Genomic DNA, 23,966 nt, shown 5'->3' on the forward strand with positions numbered 1-23,966 from the left:
AATTCAAGGGTGCTCACTGCAAAGTGACTAATAGCTCTCCTTCCAAATGTATAACAGATTCCTCCTAATAAAGTATTTTTCAAGACATGGTAAACTTGAACTGAGATCATACTTTTTACACTGTTCTGCACCTACAGTAGCTAAATTCAACGGACTAGTCAAGAATTCACTTGGGAGCAGATTCTTGCCTGTCTGGGCACTTGTATGTGGAGGAAAAGAAGCCACATGACAGCTGCTGTGATTTCTAAGGCATCGCAGATTTAGAGAAGTAGAATCCCGTGCCTTAGAATGAAAGGGAAGGAAAATTTCTATGTACAGGAGGAAGCCTGCATGCTAACTGGTAGCTTGGGTCTGTTCTTAATCATTTAACATCACTTTCTCATTTTATGAGCATGAAGTATTATTGTGTTGGTAGCTTTGAGGAATAGGATACATCCTCGGTTTACCAGTTAATTGAAAGTCTGAATTCCTATTTGTGTCATTTAAAATGTTCACAGTGCCTGGCATACCTTTGAAGATTTTCTAAACTATGTTAGATATCCTGCTAGAGAGGTGATTCTGAAAAAGAATGCTTAATTTGTTTCTTTCTCCTGATTGTATAGTCAAAAGGGAGCTATATCAGACGTCTTGTAAGTAGTTAGACTTGGGACCTTCCCAGAGCAAGGTTTCTTAACTTCTGCACGCTTGGTATTTGGGGCCTGTCCTGTGCATTATACGATGTTTAGCAGCATCTCCAGCCTCCCCGCATCCCACTAGATGCCAGTAGCAAACTCCCCTGAAATGCTGCCCCAGTCGCAACAACCGAAGATGTATGTCTCCAGACATTGTGAAATGCTGTCAAATCCAAAACGTGGATCTTGGTGATGATTAGCTCAGTTCTACCCTTTCCCTCGTGGTAAAGCAGCTTCATTATTGTTAGAACTTGCTGTTATCTTTGGTTCAACCAACCTGTGATCAGTCATTCATCGAGAGGCAGTCACGTGCCATGTTTATGAACATGGTCTCCAAAGCCAGATAGCCTGGGTTCAAGTGCCTGTGCTAACACTTGTTAGCAGTTGTAAACTTTGACAGATCACTGAGTCTTGCTCTGCCTCAGCTTGCTCATCTGTAAAGTAGAGATAATAATAGCACCTACCTCATAGGATGGAGCAACTCATTACAGTTAAGTGCCTTGTGCCATGCCTGGCGTAGCATAAGTGCCGAGTTCCTACTTTGAACAAAGCACTCCACTAAATGCTACTAAGCCCAGAGGTGAATACACAGAAATGGTAGGACAAGGACTGTGCCAGAGGAAGCAGGGAGACAAATTGTTAACTATAATGCTAGGAAGAATATAAAGCAGGTGGGCGGGGGATACAGGAGAGAGTAAAAGTAAGTGCGCACAGAGAATGGAATTAGGTGGGATGAAAGATCCAGTTGAGAATGTTTAGGCTCTCAAAGCCACTTTTCAGTCCCTATCAGGAGAATAGTGGGGGTCGTACGTTGTCTTGGGACCAGGTGGCAAGAGACAAGCCAGGATTACAGCATCTTCTTAAAATTGCACCTGAGCTGTATGACGGATGCCAAACCGGGTAGCACTGAAATGATTAGGTTATCTGATGCCTGTTTTGATGCCTAACAGTGCCTGACCGATTCAGTTATTGCCTGAATTGCTTTCCTGGGTAGCTCTAATTAGGGATCAATACATGGTTATTGAGCTCTTTGTGTGCTTAGCTGAGGACTGATTGCTTTGCAGGGTACAAAGAAACTTAGATGTGTCCCCACCTGCAAGGAATATGAACTGGGGAAGACAGTCACAAAACATTAAAAGCATAATACGAACGTGTAAGCTATGCCACGGTTAAGCGCAGGAAGCTTCTGAGCTACGAATGCTTATTAAATAACTGGTTTTTAAGAACAATCCCAACAATAGGATTTCATTCGTAGGTGTTGCCCAGGGATGATCTCGTCACCCTAAGAGCGGCAGTGTCTCCTGGTGAAGTGGAGAGAAGAGAGGAGGCTGTACAAGTCACTAAGGGGGACGGTGTCTTTCCCTGAGGCTGGAGGTGCAGGGGGAGATCTGTTCCCAGCATCTCCCAAGTTCAGCTGGAAAGTCAGGACACGTTTTCCTTGAAAACAATGAGGAACAATGAAAGGACTAATAATACATTGTAGGTTAAAGAGGCTTCCATGGGCCAGCTGGAAGTCCAACCACCATTTTATTCCAAGTTCTAAACAATGAAAGTAGACGAAAACTTTGCAGTTACAAGCCTACCATAATTTGGGGACGGCTTGTACATAATTAATTCCAAAGAAGTGATACAGAGAGTGATTGCTGTGAGTTCAGAAATGGGAGCATTTTCCTGAACTTAGGCTGGGCTGGAAGCCTTCATGAGAATGCCAAGATGGACTCGCATTTAAGGAATTTACATAATGGAATGAAAAGATACCATTTGGAAAGACAGATTGGTCTCTATTCAAAATTTGCTGTATTTCTTCCATTATGCTTCCTATAAAAATGACATCTAGATATGCTGTTTTGGCAGTCTCAGAGCGCATAGGTGCTGATAAATTGAATTATGATTTCATTCACAGGAATATAACTTTATGGTTAAGTCATATTTGCTAGTCATTCCTTAGGCTGCTGAGTTCATTCAAGAGCTGTCTGACAAACGTGATATTCAACCAACTGACAAATGTCTGAAGCTAGCCCTACTCTTATCCAAGGGGTATTCTATCAAAAATACCGGTGGAATGACTGCCACAAGCTCTGTGTTACTTTAAACAAATCAGTTTCTCAAAAGGGAAAGCCATCCTCTGTCACTAATTAGGTGACATTAAAATGCACCCCTGTATCTCCTCTGAATATTCACGAGGTGCTGTCCATCAGACACCTTAGGTCTGAAACCAGAAACTAAGTCAGAGCAACCTAGATTCTGTGAGATTCAGATAAGCCCCTTTCCTTGCCAACTAAAACGTCTTTCTTCAAAGAGAAGAGGAATAAATGTTTAGGTACAGGTTCAGCCTGGCAAGATCAACTCACTGCAGAATTGGTGTGACTATGACCCAACCTGAAGATGGGGCTCATCTAAAAATAGCCTGACGGCCCAGCAGCTGAATAATCCAGGGCTGCCATGATGTCCCAGCCATTTAACCCCTCTTGTGATTAGTTGTCCTGCTCTCTGGTGGAGTTTACAGAGATTACACTTGTCCTTATTTGAGTTTTGGACTTGATTTTTCATGAATGAAGTGATTCAAAAATATAGCCAGGTCTAAGCATTAATTTGAATTTCCAAAAATTTGGGTCTTAAAAAGTCTTTATTGACTCTTACAGGACCATCACGTATTGCCAGTGATACCTACTCTTTCTCCCTGTCCATCTTCAGAGCTGAAGGGATGCAATCTCTTTTTTTTAAGTTTATTTTCTTGAAGTATAGTTATTTACAATGTTGTGTTAATTTCTGCTCTACAGCAAAGTGATTCATATTCTTTTCCATTATGGTTTAATCACAGGATATCGAATATAGTTAGTTCCCTTGTTGTTTATCCATCCTATATATAATAGTTTGCCTCTGCTAATCCCGAACTCCCAATCCATCCTTCCCCCAACCCCCTTTCCCCTTGGCAACCACAAGTCTGTTCTCCGTGAGTCTATTTCTGTTTCATAGATAAATTCATTTGTGTCATATTTTAGATTCCATATGTAAGTGATATCATATGGTATTTGTCTTTGTCTGACTTACTTCACTTAGTGTGATAATCTCTAGGTCCATCCATGTTGCTGCAGATGGCATTTTTTCATTCTTTTTTGTGGCTGAGTAGTATTCCATTGTCTGTATGTAACACATCATCTTTATCCATTCATGTGTCAGTGGACGTTTAGGTTGCTTCCATGTCTTGGCTATTGTGACTAGTACTGCTGTGAACATTGGGGTGCATGTATCTTTTTGAATTAGACTTTTCATCTTTTCTGGATATATGCCCAGGAGTGGGATTGCTGGATCATATGGCAACTCTATTTTTAGTTTTTTAACTGTTTTTCAAAGTGGCTGCACCAATTTACATTCCCACCAACAATGTAGGATAAAGGGGTTCGATCTCTTAATTGCAGACTTTTAGAAGGAGAAACAGGACACTTCCCAAAGGACCAATGATTGCTGCTTCTCTGGTCAAATGATGTTTTCACTGTCATGCAGCCTCAGGTTTTTTGTCTTTGTAATAAAGGCAGTGTGTCCCTACTCCTGCAACAAGCACAGGGATCTAAGAAGACCAAAAAAAAAAAAAAGAGAGAAAGAGAAAGAAAAACCCATGAGAGAGACCAAGTATAGGAAATGCCTTCCTTCTTTTCCCTAGGAATCATTATCTTATCTCTTTGGAGTCCACCCTGAGAATCTGTGGATCAAAAGCAGGTGGGAAGGGCTTCCCTGGTGGCACAGTGGTTAAGAATCCGCCTGCCAATGCAGGGGACATGAGTTCGAGCCCTGGTCCAGGAAGATCCCACATGCTGCAGAGCAACTAAGCCCTTGTGCCACAATTACTGAGCCTGTGCTCTAGAGCCTGTGAGCCACAACTACTGAGCCCATGTGCCACAACTACTGAGCCTGTGCTCTAGAGCCCGCAAGCCACAACCACTGAGCCCGCACGCCTTGAGCCCGTGCTCCGCAACAAAGAGAAGCCACCATAATGAGAAGCCTGCGTGCCGCAACTAGAGGAAGCCCGTGTGCAGCAACGAAGACCCAATGCAGCCAAAAATAAATAAATAAATTTATTATTAAAAAAAAACAGGTGGGAGTGGGGAGCTTCCTTCTGCAGCCCCCGTAGGATCACTCAAGAGACCATAACCCCGTATCCTCTGATACCTTCACTCATTGGAAGGTCAAATACAGGTCTGTATTCAAGTAGCCAGAACGTGAACAAACAGCTACTCATACTGGTTTGTACCTGTACAAAAAAAAAAAAACTGCTCTGTCACTTCCAGAGCAGGAATATTAAAAATTGCCCTCAGGGAAGAGGAAGAAAACGCAAAGCACATGATATCATAAGGCAGGGTGTAGGCTTGCCCTGGGGAGTGAAGGCACTTGTCAACTGGGAAGTGGAGCCTCACCCCAGATGGTGGGTGAGTCACAGGAGGTGGCCCAGAGCCCTGCTGGGAGCCCTGGATGGGGGAGGGGGTACACGTGACCAGCTGTGTTTCCTTAGACCCTGCCTTGCCAGTAAGCCTCGGTGTCCTTGTTGTGACCAGGGGATGGCAACGAGGACCTCCTACGGGTTCTGTTGAAATGGAAACGGGTGTAAAATTGCTTTGTGAACTGGAAAGTTCTCCATAAATAAGAGACTTTATGACATACACCGTGAAGCCATAGCCCCTTTGCCTAAAGGAGCAGTAGCGCACGGGCCGTTTGGAGACTGTGTGTCTGAGGCACTGTGTGTCCAGAGGCTGGCTTAGGTCCGTATTCTGGTCTCAGCCAGAACAGCCCGCCCAGACAGTAGGTTGTGAAATAGATTAAAGGCGACCTGGAGTTTTTCCAGGTGCAGTTGCTATGCTGCGCAGAAGCCTCCCCTCACGGAAGTCAGCCATTGTGCCTGTCAGGAGCGCAGGCCCGGGCGTGGCTGAGCTTTGCCCAGCCTGCTGGGCCTGCCACACTTTTTTTTTTTTTTTTTTGCTTCAGTCAAGATCACCAGACCAGAATGGAAAGAAAACCAGGGGCGTCTAAAATAAGTTCCTTCTAACTAGACAATTGTGTGAGTCTAGAATTCTGCATCTGGCAGGATGCGGTTCTCCTTGGGTTATGGGGGTGAAGAGAAGGGGCGCCTCTATTTAACAAGGGGTGGGAGCCCCTTGGGGGAAGGCGGGCCGTGTTTCCTCTGTGTGCCAAGTTCATTCAGCTGCTTACGTTTCCTGCCGTGACCTCGTTCACTGGCTTCCTGTGTTTGAACTTCCTGGGACTTTTCTTGCCTCTGGCATTTTGCATTTACTCTTCCTTTGCCTTGTGCTTCCTTCCACCTTCATCTACCTGGATGGCTCCTCCCTGATGTCAGGACTTCACCCGAAGGCCATGAGCTCAGCAAGGCACACCTACACACGTACCTGTGCACATACACATAACCGTATGATTAGTATATCGATATTACAAATAATATATTACATTATAAACAAGTAATATCTGTATATATATATATATGTACATACATATATATATAGGCTTGGCTAAAAAGTTCATTCAGGTTTTTCTGTGATATTGTATGGAAAAACCCGAAGGAACTTTTCGGCCAGCGATATATATCTATATATCTATATATATATATCTATATATATATATATATTTTTTTTTTTTTTTTTTTTTTTTTACTATGTTGTACCATTACTTTCAACCCCTAGAATGTAAATTCCACCAGGGTAAGCCCTTTGTTTTATTTATTTATTTTTATTTATTTATTTTATTGGAGTATAATTGCTTTACAGTGTTGTGTTAGTTTCTGCTGTACAATGAAGTGAATCAGCTCTATGTATATATATATCCCCTCCTTCCCACCTCCCCCACCTCCCACCCATCTAGGTCATCACAGTGCACCAAGCTGAGCTTCCTGTGCTTTATAGCATGTTCCCACTTGCTAGCTGTTTTACACATGGTAGTGTATATATGTCAATGCTAATCTCCCAATTCGTCCCACCCTCCCCTTCCCCCCGTGGGTCCACATGTCCCTTCTGTATGCCTGTGTCTCTATATCTGCCCTGCAAATAGGTTCCTCTGTACCATTTTTCTAAATTGCACATAAATGCGTTAATATACAATATTTGTTTTTCTGGCTTCACTCAATATGACAGGCTCCAGGTCCATCCACATCTCTACAAATGACCCAATTTTGTTCCTTTTTATGGCTGAGTAATATTCCATTGTATATATGTACCACATCTTCTTTATCCATTTGTCTGGCAGTGAGCATTTAGGTTGCTTCCATGACCTGGCTACTGTAAATAGTGCTGCAGTGAACATTGGGGTGCATGTGTCCTTTTGAATTATGGTTTTTTCAGGGTATATGCTCAGTAGTGGGATTGCTGGGTCGTATGATAGTTCAATTTTTAGTTTAAGGACCCCCCATATTGTCCTCCGTAGTGGCTGTATCACTTTACATTCCCACCAGCAGTGCAAGAGTGTTCCCTTTTCTCCACACCCTCTCCAGCATTAGTTGTTTGTAGATTTTTTGATGATGGCCATTCTGACCGGTGTGAGGTGATACCTCATTGTAGTTTTGATTTGCATTTCTCTAATAATTAGTGATGTTGAGCATCTTTTCATGTTCCTCTTGGCCATCTGTATGTCTTCTTCGGTGAAACGTCTATTTAGGTTTTCTGCCCATTTTTTAATTGGGTGGTTTGTTTTTTTGATATTGAGCTCCATGAGCTGTTTATATTTTGGCGTTTAATCCTTTGCTGCTTTGCTTGCAAATATTTTCTCCCATTCTGAGGGTTGTCTTTTCGTCTTGTTTATGGTTTCCTTTGCAGTGCAGAAGGTTTTAAGTTTAATTAGGTTCTATTTATTTATTTTTGTTTTATTTTCATTACTCTAGGAGGTGGGTCAAAAAGATCTTGCTGTGGTTTATGTCAAAAAGTGTTTTTCCTGTTTTCCTCTAAGAGTTTTACACTGTTCGGTCTTACAGTTAGGTCTTTAATCCGTTTTAAGTGTATTTTTGCGTATGGTGTTAGGGAGTGTTCTAATTTTCATTCTTTCACATATAGCTGCCCAGTTTTCCCAGCACCACTTACTGAAGAGGCTGTCTTTTCTCCATTGTATGTTCTTGGCTCCTTTGTCATAAATTAAGTGACCATATGTACGTGGGTTTATCTCTGGGCTTTCTAGCCTGTTCCATTGTTCTATATTTCTGTTTTTGTGCCATTACCATATTGTCTTGATTACTGTAGCTTTATAGTATAGTTTGAAGTCGGGGAGCCTGATTCCCCCAGCTCTGTTTTTCTTAAGATTGTTTTGTCTATTTAGGGTCTTTTGTGTTTCCGTACAAATTGTAAAATATTTTGTTCTAATTATGTGAAGAATGCTATTGGTAATTTGATAGGGATTGCATTGAACATGTAGGTTGCTTTGGGTAGTATAGTCATTTTCACAATATTGATTCTTCCAATCCAAGAACATGGTGTATCTCTCCCTCTGTTGGTGTCATCTTTGATTTCTTTCATCAGTGTTTTATAGTTTCTGAGTACAGGTCTTTTGCCTCCTTAGGTAGGTTTATTCCTTGGTATTTTATTCTTTTTGTTGCAGTGGTAAATGGGATTGTTTCCTTAATTTCTCTTGCTGATTTTTCATCATTAGTGTATAGGAATGCCAGAGATTTCTGTGCATTAATTTTGTATCCTGTACCTTACCAAATTCATTGATCAGCTCTAATAGTTTTCTGGTGGCATCTTTAGGATTTTCTATGTATAGTATCATGTCACCTGCGAACAGTGAGAGTTTTGCTTCTTCTTTTCTAATTTGGATTCCTTTTCTTTTTCTTCTCTGATTGTCATGGTTAGGACTTCCGAAACTGTGTTGAATAAGAGTGGCGAGAGGGGACATCCTTGTCTTGTTCCTGATCTTAGTGGAAACACTTTCAGTTTTTCACCATTGAGAATAACGTTTGCTGTGGGTTTGTCATATATGGCCTTTATGTTGAGGTAGGTTTCCTCTATGCCCATTTTCTGGAGAGTTTTTATCATAAATTGGTGTTGAATTTTGTCAAAAGCTTTTTCTCCATCTGTTGAGATGATCATATGGTTTTTATTCCTTAATGGTGTATCACATTGATTGATTTGCGTATATTGAAGAATCCTTGCATTCCTGGGATAAATTCCACTTGATCGTGGTGTATGATCCTTTTAATGTGTTGTTGGATTCTGTTTGCTAGTATTTTGTTGAGGATTTTTGCATCTATGTTCATCAGTGACATTGATCTGTAATTTTTTGGTGTCTTATAATGTCTAGTTTGGTATCAGGGTCATGGTGGCCTCGTTGAACAAATTTGGGAGTGTTCCTCCCTCTGCAATTTTTTGGAAGAGTTTGAGAAGGATAGGTGTTAGCTCTTCTCTAAATGTTTGCTAGAATTTGCCTATGAAGCCATCTGGTCCTAGACTTTTGTTTGTTAAAAAAGATTTTTAATTTCAGTTTCAATTTCATTACTTGTGATAGGTCTGTTTATATTTTCTAATTCTTCCTGGTTCAGTCTTGGAAAATTGTACCTTTCCAAGAATTTCTCCCATTTCTTCCAGGTTGTCCATTTTATTGACATATAGTTGTTTGTAGTAGTCTCTGATAATCCTTTGTATTTCTGCAGTGTCAGTTGTGATTGCTATTTTCATTTCTAATTTTATTGATTTGCATCCTCTTCCTTTTTTTCTTGATGAGTCTGTCTAAAGGTTAATCAATTTTGTTTCTCTTCTCAAAGAACCAACTTTTAGTTTCATTGATCTTTGCTATTGTTTTCTTCATTTCTATTTCATTTATTTCTGCTCTGATCTTTATGATTTCTTTCCTTCTACTGACTTTGGGTTTTCTTTGTTCTTTTTTTCTATAGTTGCTTTAGGTGTAAGGTTAGATTGTTTGTTTGAGATTTTTCTTGTTTCTTTGGTGAGATTGAATTGCTATAAACTTCCCTCTTAGAACTGTTTTTTTTGCATCCCACAGGTTTTGGGTCATCGTGTTTTCATTGTCATATGTGTCTATGTATGTTTTTATTTCCTCTTTGATTTCTTCAGTGATCTCTTGGTTATTTAGTAGTTCACTGTTTAGCCTCCATGTATTCGTGTTTTTTACAGTTTTTTCCCTGTAATTGATTTCTAATCTCACAGCATTATGGTTGGAAAAGATGCTTGATATGTTTTCAGTTTTCTTAAATTTTCCAACGCTTGCTTTGTGACCCAAGATGTGATCTATCCTGGAGAATGTTCTGTGTGCACTTGAGAGGAAAGTGTATTATGCCACTTTCAGGTGGAATGTCCTATAAATATCAATTAAGTCTATCTGGTCTATTGTGTCATTTAAATCTTGTGTTTCCTTATTAATTTTCTGTCTGGATGATCTGTCCATTGGTGTAAGTGGGGTGTTAAAGTCCCCCACTATTATTGTGTTACTGTCAGTTTCCCCTTTTATAGCTGTTAGCATTTGCCTTATGTATTGAGGTGCTCCTATATTGGGTGCATATATATTTATAATTGTTATAGCTTCTTCTTGGATTGATCCCTTGATCATTATGTAGTGTCCTTCCTTGTCTCTTGTTAACATTCTTTATTTTAAAGTCTGTTTTATCTGATATGAGTATTGCTATTCCCGCTTTCTTTTGATTTCCATTTGCATGGAGTATCTTTTTCCATCCCCTCACTTTCAGTCTGTATGTGTCCCTAGGTCTGAAGTGGACTTCTTGTAGACAGCATACATATGGGTCTTGTTTTTATATCCATTCAGCCAGTCTGTGTCTTTTGGTTGGAGCATTTAATCCATTTACAGTCAAGGTAGTTTTCGATATGTATGTTCCTATTACCATTTTCTTAATTGTTTTGGGTTTGTTTTTGTGGGTCCTTTTCTTCTCTTGTGTTCCTGCCTAGGGAAGTTCCTTTAGCATTTGTTGTAAAGCTGGTTTGGTGGTGCTGAATTCTTTTTGCTGAACTTTTGCTTGTATGTAAAGCTTTTGATTTCTCCATCTGAATGAGATCTTTGCCAGGTAGAGTAATCTTGGTTGTAGGTTTTTCTCTTTCATCACTTTAAGTATATCCTGCCACTCCCTTCTGGCCTGCAGAGTTTCTGCTGAAAAATCAGCTGATAACCTTATGGGGAGTCCCATGTATGTTATTTGTTGCTTTTCCCTTGCTGCTTTTAATATTTTTTCTTTGAATTTAACTTTTGTTAGTTTGATTAACATGTGTCTTGGCGTATTTCTCCTTGGTTTTATCCTGTATGGGACTCTCTATGCTCCCTGGACTTGGTTGGGTATTCCCTTTCCCACTTAAGGAAGTTTTTGACTATAATCTCTTCAAATATTTTCTCAGACCCTTTCTTTTTCTCTTCTTCTTCTGGGACCCCTATAATTCAAATGTTGGTACGTTTAATGTTGCCCTAGAGGTCTCTGAGACTGTCCTCAATTCTTTTTTCTTTATTCTGCTCCTTGGCAGTTATTTCCACCTTACTGTCTTCCAGCTCATTATTCGTTCGTCTACCCCAGTTATTCTGTTATTGATTCCTTCTAGTGTATTTTTTAGTTCAGTTATTGTATTGTTCATCTCTGTTTGTTCTTTAATTCTTCTAGATCTTTGTCAAACATTTCTTGTATTTTCTCGATCCGTGCCTCTATCTTTTTCCAAGATTCTGGATCATCTTTACTATCATTACTTTGAATTCTTTTTCAGGTAGGTTGCCTATTTCCCCTTCATTTATTTGGTCTTGTAGGTTTTCACCTTGCTCCTTCATTTGTAACATATTTTTTTGTCATCTCAATTTTTTTTTTTTTAATGGGTGGGATTGTGTTTCTGTCTTCCTGGTTGTTTGGCCTGAGGCTTCCCGCACTGGAGTTTGTAGGCTGTTGGGTAGAGCCGGGTCTTGGTGCTGAGATGAGGACCTATGGGAGATCTCACTCTGATGAATATTCCCTGGGGTCTGAGGTTCTTTGTTAGTCCAGTGGTCCTGACTCAGAGCTCCCACCACAGGAGCTCAGGCCCGACCCCTGGCTTGTGAACCAAGATCCTGCAAGCTGCATGGGGTGGCAAAAAAAAAAAAAAAGGAGCAGAACAATAACAAAGAGTAAAAAATAAAATAAGATGAGAAAACTAACAGCTATGTTAGAAAAAATAAAAATATAGATGAAACAACAGCCAGAAGGTAAAACAGAACCACAGTAGCATACACACAAAAAACAAACAGCTGGAAAAGGCCTTGGCTGTGGGAGGCGGGGCTTTGGTGGGGGCGGGGTTTAGGCTGGGGCGGGGTCTAGGTTTAGAACCCGCATGATTGGGAAAGGCCCTGGGGTGGGGGGCTTAGGGTCAGCACGGCTGGAGGGGCCCAGGAACGCCTCTGGCCTCGAAGGCCAGAGGAGCAGGCCCAGGACCCCAGCAGGCTTTCTGGGCCCGAGTGGGCGGGGGAAACACTAGGTGCATTCCCCCCAGCCTCTGATTCCGGAGGCTCCTTCCCTGTTCGTCTCTCCTCTTCTCACTGTCCGCCCCACCCGCCCCATGACCCGTGCAGCTGGAGGGGGCCCTGAAAGGCAGGGGACCAGGCCTGGAAGCCCAGCAGGGCCCAGGTGGGTGGGGGAAACTAGCCGCATTTCCCCTGATCCTCCGATCCTGGAGGGCCCCTCCCTGTCTGCCCCTCCTCCTCTTCTCCCCCTCCCTACGCCCCTAGGACCAGCATGGCTGGAGAGGGCCCCAGAAGGCAGAGAACCCAGCCTGGGACCCAGCAGGCCTCCCGGGGCCTGATTGGGCAGGGGAAATGCTAGCTGCACTCTCCCCTGATCCTCCGAGCCCCCAAGGGTCCCTCCAGGTGTGGGAACCCCTCCCCTTTCCCAGCCACCCCTCAGGGGCACCGGTCCCATCCGGCCTCCACTTTTCCTCCTACCCAGTCGCTCGGGGGATCCTCCTGTCTCCTTGAGTGTCGAGGTCCCCCACCAGCATCTGGCAGGTGCCCTAGTTGTGGGGAGACGTGAACTCCGTGTCCTCCTACTCCACCACCTTGACTCCACCAAGCCCTTTGTTTTATTCACCACTAATGCCCCAGCAGTTAGAACTGTGTCTGGCATAGTTGATGCCAGAAAAATCGTTGCTGAATGAATGAACTTGAAGGGATAAAAGGAAGCCTTACGTATCCATCAGGTTTTGCCTGTTATAATGTGCTTGTGCATGTATTTTCTCCTTTGCCCTCCTTCCCCATGTCACTGTGGGAGGACAGCCCTGTGGGACAGCTAAGGCAGTTGTTCTCCTAGTTTGATGGTTGAGGAAACTGAGACTCAGAGACGTGAGTGATTTATGAGCACTGATTTGTATCTCCCCTTGAGTGTCTGTTGGCCAACTCAGCATGTCCAAAAACGAACTCCTCTCTTCCCATCTCGGGTATGACTACTTCTTTCATCCATTACTGGGGCCAAAAGCCTTGGTGTCTTATTGATGCTGTCTCTCACATTCCACACGGGACAGCAGAGGATGCTCTCGGAGCTGTATCCCAGATGCCCAGACTCCAGCCCTTGCTCTCGACCTCACTGCCACCACGCCAGTCAGTTTCTTCTCATCTGTTCTGCTCCTCAGTCATTCAGGGGCAAAGTCATACCAGCAGAGGGACAGCAAGGCTGAGAGAGAGGTCAGGACAGTGGAGAGTATGTGAGGGGGTCTCCCAGGTAAGGAGCAGGAAAATTAAAAGGAATTCCCACACAGTATTGATGGCTGGCAGTGAAGGAGGTAAGGCCAGCCTTCAGGCAAAGAGCTGGTTTGTGTGAATGGGAACAGAAGACAACCGAAGATTGCTGTTCTTAAAGGGGATTTTGGAGTTTCAGATCTAGAACGTAAAACTGTATCAAGTAAGAATTTAAGGTCAGAGAATGTCTGAAGAAGACCTTGGGGATCTTAGTGCCAAATTTCTGAAAGGGTTATTGGTGCAAATGTTGAAGCTCTCAAAGGTCATGGCCTGGGGTGTGGCAGCCAGGAGGCCAACTTCCTGTGCTGAGGTCATCCAGGGATGTGTGGGAATTTCCTGGATGCTGGTAGGGAACTTCAGGATGAGTAATTCAGAACCCAGAAACAGGGGAGATGTTGAGGGTTTGGACAGATGACGGATTGAAGTGGCAATGGGAAGATAGAACAGCCCTGGTCTCCTTTCTCCATGAGCAGAGGGCAAGGGGAGAGATAGCAGCCTTCAAGATCAGGGTTTTAGATGATATTTCTTCATGAGCCTCTGTGTGCCCCGTCCTCCTCTAAGGACTGAGGATGCAAGAAAAGGTGCGAGATGTGGTTGTTATCCCCAGGGAGCATGCAGTGGTACCCAGGCAGTACTGTTGCCTATGAAATATTTAGAGGTACGTGTCATTGTAGCCCCGTTGCAATTACCACTAACTCTGTTAATATCTCCTCAATAAATCTAGGTGTTTCCATGAGAAGTTAAATTTATTGGGCATTTTTAGAAGAATGTCCTTAATTATCAGCTCTTTCACCAATAGGTCACCTTTGGGCAGAAATAGAAAGCTCATGGCTCAGAGTCCTCCTTAAAGCTTTACCACAAATTCAGATCATTTGAATTCCAGTACTCTGTTGAATTCATCTAAAAACAGTGTCTTCAATTACTCTGGATTTTTTTCCCTCATAGCAGAGAATCGGGGCATGAACAAACAAGGGCATGGCCTAGCTTTCAACCTGTTCACTATTCAAGTTCTGGGAAAAACGCCTTTGGCACTGCCAAGACGAAAGGGTTTTAAGTCACTTAGATTGCTCCTAGAAAAAAAAATTGACTTTGTGAAAGGCAGGCATTGCTTAAGAATGATGATACTTGCCACGTCCACAGCAGCTCACATGGTACCTAGCACATATTAAGTGCTCAGAAATGTTTGTTGATGACTCATTGACCATTTATCACTTTCTGAAGGGGAGAGAGTTGACAGGGAATGAGCAGGAACCAGAAAAATAATTACAAAATATTAGAACTAGAAGGGAATGATGGACCACCTAGCAAGTACTCTCAGAAAGCCAGCCCTGGTTACTATAGTGGTTGCTGACTATCCTGTACCACTGCGTTCCAAAGTTAGTAACTGGTTACAAAGGTGAATGCGGACTTGGGACCTATCACATCAGCTTGGTTGGCTGGTGTCAGCCAGCTCCCCGCACTTTGGGATATTTAAAAACATTTCCTTAGGGGTTTATTATAGGGGAATTCCATTCTCATACTACTTGTTTTTTAATAGCCATTAATTTACCTAGATACACAATGATAAAGACTTAATTCAGGCTTAAGGAGGCCTCAGTCAGTCCAAAGACAAGTCCGCAGTCAAAAAACATTGAAAGTGAAAACTTAAATCAAAGTCATATGAATGGACTCAACTGGCTAAAAATATCTCCCCAAATGCAGATTTTTTTTTTTTTCCTTCGCTGGACTCTGCAGACAGAGAGCAGACCACGAGCAGACTGGGTTTTGCTTCATCTTCACAGGCAGACGTGGGGCTCGCAGGAAAGCTGGTTGTAGCAACAGGAATTTAATACCGGGATCAGCACGTTCTCTGGATTGGATTTGAATTTTTTATTAATATTATGCTTGGACCCCGAGAAAATTCATTCAGCCAGCCCGACTTATGACACTAAATGACTAGTTAACCATACGTACTAATCACATAAATATGGTTTATGGAATGATATAAAATGGTTTCTGAAATCACTTTTAAACCATCTTTTCAACAGTAATTATACCTGCCCTGGAATACCTTAAACCAAGCGATACTGGCAACAATTAACTTAAGCATCTTTAGTCTTCTGATGATTATCGTACAAAATTGCCACTGCAATAAAATGACAGGGTTGTTTTAATTTCTCTTCTTCCACTGCATTTCTCTTTTTTCCCCTTTCCCATTAAAACATACTTCATAACATTTCATCATGGGAGAAGTCTGCCTAAGTTTCCAGTTGCTGAAATTTAGTTAAACCATAAAATTGTTTCCAGATTACCAACCATGAAATGGAAAGGCAATCTTATTTATGAATTTATAAATCAGATAATCTCCCTCAAATGAATCCTGAAACCAGAAACACTTTGATGATTAAACAGGAGGGGGAAAGTTTTCTCATTACCATGTGTCAAAAGAATTGTATTTCTGTGAAGTGGATTTGGCCAAGACGGTGGAACACGCATGTGCAATCCGTGTGCACAGCGCCTGGGGCATGCACTGTTTCCTGAGCAGGGGGAGAGAATCGCTCTCCCTTGACCGTCAAGCTCAAGTGTACTGAACTCTCAAGGTTCTGACAGATCATGTCTCCTTCCTGGTGACCCCACTGGTGACAGAGCCTGGAGGAGGCCACCCAAGGAGCATCCTGTCCTGTCCTCACAGATACAAAAAGGAGAACAAGCGTGTGGATATCTGGACTAAACGCAGGGCTGTTGCTCTGCAGCATCCAGACCCTCATCCTATGTCAACGTCATCCCTGGGTAGTCAGGAGACTGGGGCGCCGTTTGGGGGTTTTCTTTCTCTGCATCCTAAAACCGTTGTCTAGGGGAAGATGGGAGAGAAGCCAAGTACCTGCTGAGCCAAGGCGGATGCCAAAGGCGTGTACAAAGCCCTGTGGACACCCCTCTGAGAGGACCCACCTGTGCTGAACCATTCGGCAGTTCTCACCGTGGTGATGAATCTGTTGACGGTCAACGTCTTGAATCTGGAATGATTCTAGTGCTTTGTTTCAGTTTTTAATGCTGCTGCCCTCCTTTGTTAGACCAGTTAATGAAAGCTGGTGACCAGAGAGGGACCAGAGAGTACACTGATTTAGCCCTAATCAGGACCGTGCCTAGGCCAGCACTGGAATCCGTCTGCCGTTTCTCTCCCACCAGACTCTTGCTTATTCTCTGCATCTGTGGACTTACCTACTGTTTACATCTCTTAATGTGATTGTCTCTTGAGTGTAGTCAGTCTCCGCACCTTCGTATCCTGCACTACAGCTTCACAGAACCCGTTAAGCCTCTTCCTAACCAAAGCTGTCTAGACCCTAAGAATGTCCTGCCATTTTAAAAGAAATGAAATCCTTTGCATTTGCCTAGGATTGAGTAAGAGCGTTAAACTCGTACATCTCGGGGTAGCTCTCCGCCACTCTTAGGGTCTTGAGTTTGGCTTCCAGCCTTACTGTGGGAAGAATGGGGGTTCTGGACAACTTCTACCTGGAACTCAGCAGGTCCTCCCAGCAGTGGTCCATTTCCCAAGAGCTCATTTGTGTGAGTCTGTACCCCCGACACACGGAGACCAGCCACCACCCCATCGCTTCCGAGCTGCCATGCAACTTGGGTCTGATAAACTTGGGATCTCCCATGGGTATTTACTAACCTGCTTTCGTGAGTGGAATTTCTTACTTATTTTCCTCTTTGGCAATGCACTGCTTAATGGCAGACAGGCCACCAAGAATACACGTATAACTGAAAATGCTCTGCAGCTCAGAGGTTTAGCGTTCTCAGCTGTGCCTGAAAACACTGGGAAAGTCATTCCGGGTGGATGCATATCTCTTCTCACTGTTTGAGATTTCTTCTTTCCACACTATTAGAACAAAGAGATCATGCTATTAATGCTTAATTTTTCCCCCCATTGGTTTGACAACCATTAACTCTCCAGACTGCACGACTTACATCCAAGAAACCCAGTATTGTGACACAACCGTCCATTTTAAACTAAAGAAAACGCATGGAATTCTGAAGTCAGAAGCTTGCGATTGTGAAATGACTCTCAATGGGTTTTTTTACGGCACTAAGAGTTATATTCCAAAGGCAAAACGCAAGACCAAAAAGTTGTGTATGAACAAAATTACCCTTGAAAGTCCTCTTGATTGCCATGAAGTTCAGGATACAGATACAGCATCTCTCGTGAAGTCCAGCATATCAGTTATTTTGTTCTAGTGAAAGAACAGACCGCCATGACTTTTTCTGTTGGGTACCAGGTAAAGTAGTGGGCTTGTACTTAAAAGCCACAGTGTCTGAAAGTGCTGTTTGTAGCCCAGGAATCATCACCATTGCTCATACTACAAGAGGCCCATGGGACTGAGACCCCCCATGAAGAATGGGGTCCCTTTTCTGTCTCAGGCTGGGACTAGACACCTGCTGATGGCAGTCCAGGTGTCCACACTGTTCTAACTCTTCTCCCTTCTCTCTTTTATTGTCTTGAACTACCAAGTAGGTATAACTGAATTCACATGCCAGTGCGTGTGTGATGGCCGTGCTTAGCAGAGGTCACTCTGTGGTGGTGATTTGATAATGTGTTGGGAATACTGGGAATAGTTCCTTGGCACTGCCATTGTCTGACGTACAGAAATGGGAGCCAGTTTCAAACGCTACGTGAATTGTGTGTAGCCCCGGAGAGCCCTGAACAGAGAGGTGTAGTGTCTGTGCATAATATCAAAATTGGGAAGAGTTTTTATTTAGGTCTTGAGATAACCGAGTTGTTAGGGGTATTTGTTTTCCTGCTTGATCCTGTAAAAGCCCCCAGGTTCCTATGACATTGAGTTGAGGAGCCTCTACCCTCAAGGAAGACACTGATGTCAAGCACACTTTTCCGTGTTCGTAAGAGACATTCGCTTTGTGTTGCTCTTGGGCTTTACAACAAGTTTTACTCCAGACACACAACGAACATCTCCATCGTTTACACCAAAGTCAGCCAGCAGCCTCCCAGCTGCGGGGAGGAACACAGCTCAGAAGTGGCCTAGGGTCCCCCTGGTGCAGAGGTCAAATAGTAAAAGAAGGGCAGAAAGGCTCAAACACACGAAGATGCACAAAGAGAATTATTTCCAAGCTTTTCCATTTTCCATGAGGCCTCTGCTGGTCTGTCCAGTGTCTTTTCAGTAAGGTCATCGGGTTAATACTAAACTCTGTCCATCAAATCTTGAGCTCAGTGGGAATTTGCAGGCTCAGTAGCTTCCCCAAGCCAGGTTGGGGTGAACTTTGGAGGCCTGCTAAGTGGAACTTTTATAACCCTCAGATGATCATTCACCTAGACAAACCAGTCTGAAAGTCAACATAAGCTTTAACAAACAATTCTCTTGTTTTACAGAGAGAGGATGCAAGCCATGGAGAAACAGATTGCCAGTTTAACTGGCCTTGTTCAGTCTGCGCTTTTTAAAGGGCCCCTTACAAGTAATAGCAAAGATGCATCTAGGTAAAAAAAAAAAAAAACAAAAAAAAAAACCAATTCAAAGTAATTCAATCTGTTTCTCTTTAATGATTAAGATCATTCATTCATTCCAATCGTTTTCTTGTAATCATTTCAAGGCTGAAAATACCCGCATCTCTATGAATCATGGTTTGTTTGCTTGTCTATTTCTGGTAATTCTTTGGCCCAAGAAGGGTAAATGGGCTTCCCAGTGCATGTGGCTTCATGGACCACTGTGCAGTGCCTGCCGCCACCATCCACATGTATCCACATCCTCCGTCATCTGAGGGCCATGAGCGTGCCTCAGCTGCACACCTGGGAAGCCTTTTCCATCCCGGCCAGTAGTGGTGCTGACGCTGAAATACCTTCATTGCTTAATACCCTCACTAGCTGCTGCTGATTGCTTAGAATAGTGAATGGAAGGGGGGTGGGGAAACACATTTGGGAAACCGGATCGCTGACTCTCTTTTTCTTTCCTTCAGCGAGAAAATGATGAAAACCACAGCCAGTAAGAACCACACAGATGGTGCAGGTGAGTGTCCTCCAGACCTGCAGGAGGCCTGGACGGTGCCTTTGATGAGCCTGGTTTGCTTCCAGACGTATTAACCTCTCCCCAAGTCACCTATCTGATGCAACGTCAGAGGCTCTGGGGTAACTCCCTGCACCACCCCTTCCCTGCTTAATGCTGAAATTCCGGATGAGTCATTAATTTGCAGGGGGCGGTCTTTAGTCCTCCCCCTTCAGTCTTCATTCATTTATTCACTTCCTCATTCATTTATTCATTTATGAGGCCATATATCCAACAAATGCTTATATGCCTGATACTGGACCAGGGCGGTGGACATCACTAGGACAAGGCTCCCTGCTCCCTAATCCGATGCAGAAAGTGGATCTGGGACAGGTCATTATATGTGTGCTGAGTGTTAAGGAAAAGTGCAGGATAAATGTTTACCCAACAGAGCTGGCCTCAAGCAAGGCCGCTTCCCTGAGGAAGTAAAACAAACTGAGGCCGAAAGGATGAGGACAGAAGGAAAGAGCCATTCAAGTAGAGAGCAAAGCATGTACAGATGTTGTGGTGAGGAATTTAGACACTATTCTAAGTGCAGAGGGAAGGCAGTGGAAGGTTCTACAGCGGGGAAGGGCCTCAGCCCAGCTGCAGGATGTGACCGGATGAGAAAGGGGCACGAGCTGATAGGGTGCCCCCATGGGTCAGGGCAGGAGAAAGAGGCGTGCTTGGACCAGGGCCTGCTTTCAAATGCCAGCATCCCCTCAAAGAGGCCCCAGTTATAGCCCCTGTGCCCTTTACTAGTATCCAGGTATATTTGATGTCCATCTTATCCTGCAGACTCAAGGTGGGCCTCTCTCAAGAATATGAAGTCTTCCCTTCCCTTGGGTTAGAAATAGAAATCGTCACCAGGGACATGCTTGGCTACTGAATTACTCAGAAAGCATGTGGCAAGTTGGGTGAAACCCCTGATTTGGAGGAAGCCCCACAGAGTGTAGTGCCACACGGTAGAATGGACAGAACTGGGGACTTCAGTTGAGACGTCTATTGGTCCTGGTTCCGCTCCAGCCAAGTTCAGGCCCTTCAGCCGTAAAGCCAGCAGGGCTGCTCTTCCAGCATTCCAAGTCCTCATGGGATTGGTTGGTTTACTTAGAAATCAGTCAGTGACCTTGGTGGCAGCCAGAGAATCGTTTCATGGAAATTGCTGAGCTTGTCTTCATAGCAACTGCCAGGTTGCTTTGGAGATATTTATTCATCTATTTTCTGATCTATTATGAACCTACAGAAAAAAAGGCACTTACTGAACTCGTAGAAACAGCAGAAGGGTGGTTGCCAGGGGTGGGGGTCATGGGAGATGTTGGTCAAAAAGTACCAATTTCCAGTTAGAAGATGAATAAGTTCTAAGGTACAGCATGGTGATTGTAGATAACAGTGTTGAACTATATACTCGAAAGTTGCCAGGAGAATAGGTCTTAAATGTTCTCACCCCAAGAAAGCCATGGTAATTACGTGACAGGATGGGCGAGTTAGATGATAATCATGTGGCAATGTGTAAGTGTATCCAATCAACACATTGTACACCTTAAAGTTGTACAGTGTTACATGTCAGTTATAACTAATAAAGTTGGGGGGTTGGGAGGGGGCAGCTACCAAACACTAAAACATTTCACTCCTCTGGATTCTATTCTAGAAATTACTCATATCCAATACCATTGTTCTAATCGATATGTACGTGCTGTTTTGTATTCTTCTTTATTCCTTTTCCCTTTTGGTAAAATAATAATTAATAGTAATAATAGGAAGCATTTAGTGAAGTTTCCTATGTACTGGGCACTGTTGTAAGTGCTTTTCTAAGCTGAACTTGTTACCCCCTGACGCAGCCTCGTGGGACAGGTACACTCATGATTCCCATGTTCCAGATGACGACACTGAACACACATCCACACACACATGACACACATCAGCGCGCTCCACCAAGCATGACGTGCTATCTCATGACATCACGATACCTCATCCTTTTGTGTTAAGGTGCCCCAGTCCCTTTAAAGAAATGTAGGTTGCTTCGTTTCTTCGTTTTGAAAGAGTTTGCAAATGTCTTTTTTGAAGCATGGGGGAAGGAGCAGGTGTCATTTCTTTGGGATGCATTTCCCGGAGTGGAGTTAATAAAGCCAAAGGGACAAACAGCTCAGTGGCCCTGGTGGCACATGCCAGTGCTCTCTTCTGAAAGGCTGGGCCAATTTTCGATGCCGCTGGCAACACGCACGTGGGTTTGCTGCCCTGCGTCTCTGCTGAGGTTGGTCTTTCTCATTCTCATCTGTCGGCTACATGTGGTCCACAGGGCTTTCGTTGCCATAGCAGCCTTGTACGGCGTGCAAAATACGTCCTTCCAGAATCCTACGAAGTTAGCGACGAGGAGTATTATCCCTGTTCTGTAGACAAGTACACGGAATTATGTAGTAAGTCAAGGAAGCTCATTTGGCCAAGGGTACATGAAAAAGGGAAACCCAGACTTGCTGTTACTTTAGGAATATTTGGTTGACCGTGGGTATAAGAGAACAGAAGGAACTTCCCATTTCACAGTCATAGCCTGTGTTTTATAGTGTATTATATCATTTAAACACATAACCCTGTAAAGAAGATGTTAACTGTGGAGCTAGTAAGATTCACAGCCAGTCTGGCCAACCCAAACCCATTAAATTCCCATCAAATGTGTACTTAATAAGATTTATATTAAGATATACCTGACTGAAGTAAGTTACCTAAGAGCGGACTTGGTAGGAGGAAGAAGAGGCTGTTGCCTGGAGAGGGTGAGGTGCAGGGAAGGGAGGTTCTGAGGATAAACTGCCTGACTCTCCTCCCTAGACTAGAATGTGACCACCCCACATGTGGGTTCGGAGAGTGGGTCCCAGGTCCCGTGACTAGTCTGAAGCAGAACTCATTTACCACTCGGGGTCCGCACCCACCAGATCAGCTCCATCCATAGATTTTGGGGCACCTGCCTATAGCTCTCAGCCTGTCACCACTGCCACCTGCTGCCACTCCAGGTGGGGCTCCTCCCCCTCACTCTGCTTAGAGAAATAATCACAGCCAGGGCTTCCCTGGTGGCACAGGGCTAAGAATCCGCCTGCCAGTGCAGGGGACCCCGGGTTCGAGCCCTGGTCCAGGAAGATCCCACATGCCGCAGAGCAGCTAAGCCCGTGCACCACAACTACTGAGCCTGTGCCCTAGAGCCCGCGAGCCACAACTACTGAGCCTGCGTGCCACAACTACTGAGGCCCACGTGCCTAGAGACCATGCCCCGCAACAAGAGAAGCCACTGCAGTGAGAAGCCCGTACACCGCAACGAAGAGTAGCCTCCACTCACCGCAACTAGAGAAAGCCCACGTGCAGCAACGAAGACCCAACACAGCCAAAAATAAACTAAATTTTTTAAAATATTAAAAAAAAATAATCACAGCCAATCACAGTGGGGTCCTTCTGTGCCAGACACCAGGCGGAGCAGTTTATGTGTTAATTCCATCATCCTGCACAATCACCCTTACAACCATTTTACAGATGAGGAAACTGAGGGAGAGAGAGAGAGGTTAAGTCAGTTGCCCAAGGTCACACAACTAGGAAGTGGATGCTGAGAATGACTTCCAGGTTTCTGGTTTAAATACTTGAGTGAATAATAGTGCCATTGGCTAAAATGAGTTCAAAAGAGATTTGGGGGAAATAAGTAGAAATAATAAATTCAACCTGCTTGTGGAAAAGTCCTGTAGCAGCATGAAGGTATGGGGACGGGGCTGTAAAGAGAATCGTGTGCTGGAGGCAAAGGTGTGGAGGACGTTGGCGGGTGGCATTGTGGAAGTGACCTCCCCTGAAGTCATGTCCAGTGAGAGAAGAAGCAGGCCAGGATTCAGAAGGTTGGCCGAGGAAGAAATTAGGAAAGAGGCTGGCCAAGATGGGCTGTGGAGAGGGAAGAAGACGAGGGAAAGGAAAGTTTCAGTTACTGAGAAGGAAGGGACTGACTGACGAAGCCCAGCATCACATCAGGGTGCCATGATGGCAACGCAGCGTCTGTTGGATTGACAGCTGACCACTGGCCACCTTCTAAAGGGCCAGTGCAGTGAATGATGGAGTTGGAAACCGGACTCAGTGGATTAAGAGGTTGTAGATGAGGAAATTTTATACATGAGCATAGGTTCCATAAAGAAACTCGGTTGTGAAAGACATATTTTAAACCCGTTATCGGTACTCAATTCTCGCAGATGGTGCGTAAACTTGAGCCCCTCCTCCGTGGAGGATGTCGGCAAGGTGCGACGGTGACCTCAGAATACACGAGGAGAAGCACGATCGTTGAAGGAATATGTGCCTTCATTTGGCTGAGGAATTAGCAGGACGGTTCTCATTCCCGAACAGGAGTAGCTGGTAGCGCAGTGTCATTTTTGTTGGAGAAACACCTTGAGGGTGTCATCGTTTGTACAGATGAAGTTGTGTGGTGAGGGTAGGTGGGTGTGCGTGCACGCGTGCGTGCGTGCACACACGCACCTGTGCCTGAGAATGTGGAGTGATGATAAAGTAACCTGAGTCTTAAAGGAAGACTTCCAGTTCATTGTCATCCCCTCAGAATACTTGTTCTGGAAGGTGCTGTGTTAAC

General features: G+C 43.9%; 1 protein-coding gene across 16 annotated transcripts in view; it reads left to right on the top strand.

Moving 5' to 3' along the window:
• Positions 1-23,966, top strand: part of KIAA1217 — a 497,403-nt gene that overhangs the window by 426,377 nt on the left and 47,060 nt on the right. For 12 of the 16 annotated variants that reach the window (XM_079912079.1, XM_079912077.1, XM_079912072.1 and 9 more), the window contains 2 exons: positions 18,724-18,828; positions 19,305-19,354. In XM_079912079.1, the coding sequence (XP_079768205.1) occupies positions 18,724-18,828; positions 19,305-19,354 (155 nt within the window). The remainder of the gene's footprint in view (positions 1-18,723; positions 18,829-19,304; positions 19,355-23,966) is intronic. The other 4 variants (XM_079912075.1, XM_079912073.1, XM_079912070.1 and 1 more) reach the window with 1 other exon arrangement.

This window comes from Stenella coeruleoalba (genome assembly GCF_951394435.1).
Source record: "Stenella coeruleoalba genome assembly, chromosome: 2".
Classification (NCBI taxonomy): domain Eukaryota; kingdom Metazoa; phylum Chordata; class Mammalia; order Artiodactyla; family Delphinidae; genus Stenella; species Stenella coeruleoalba.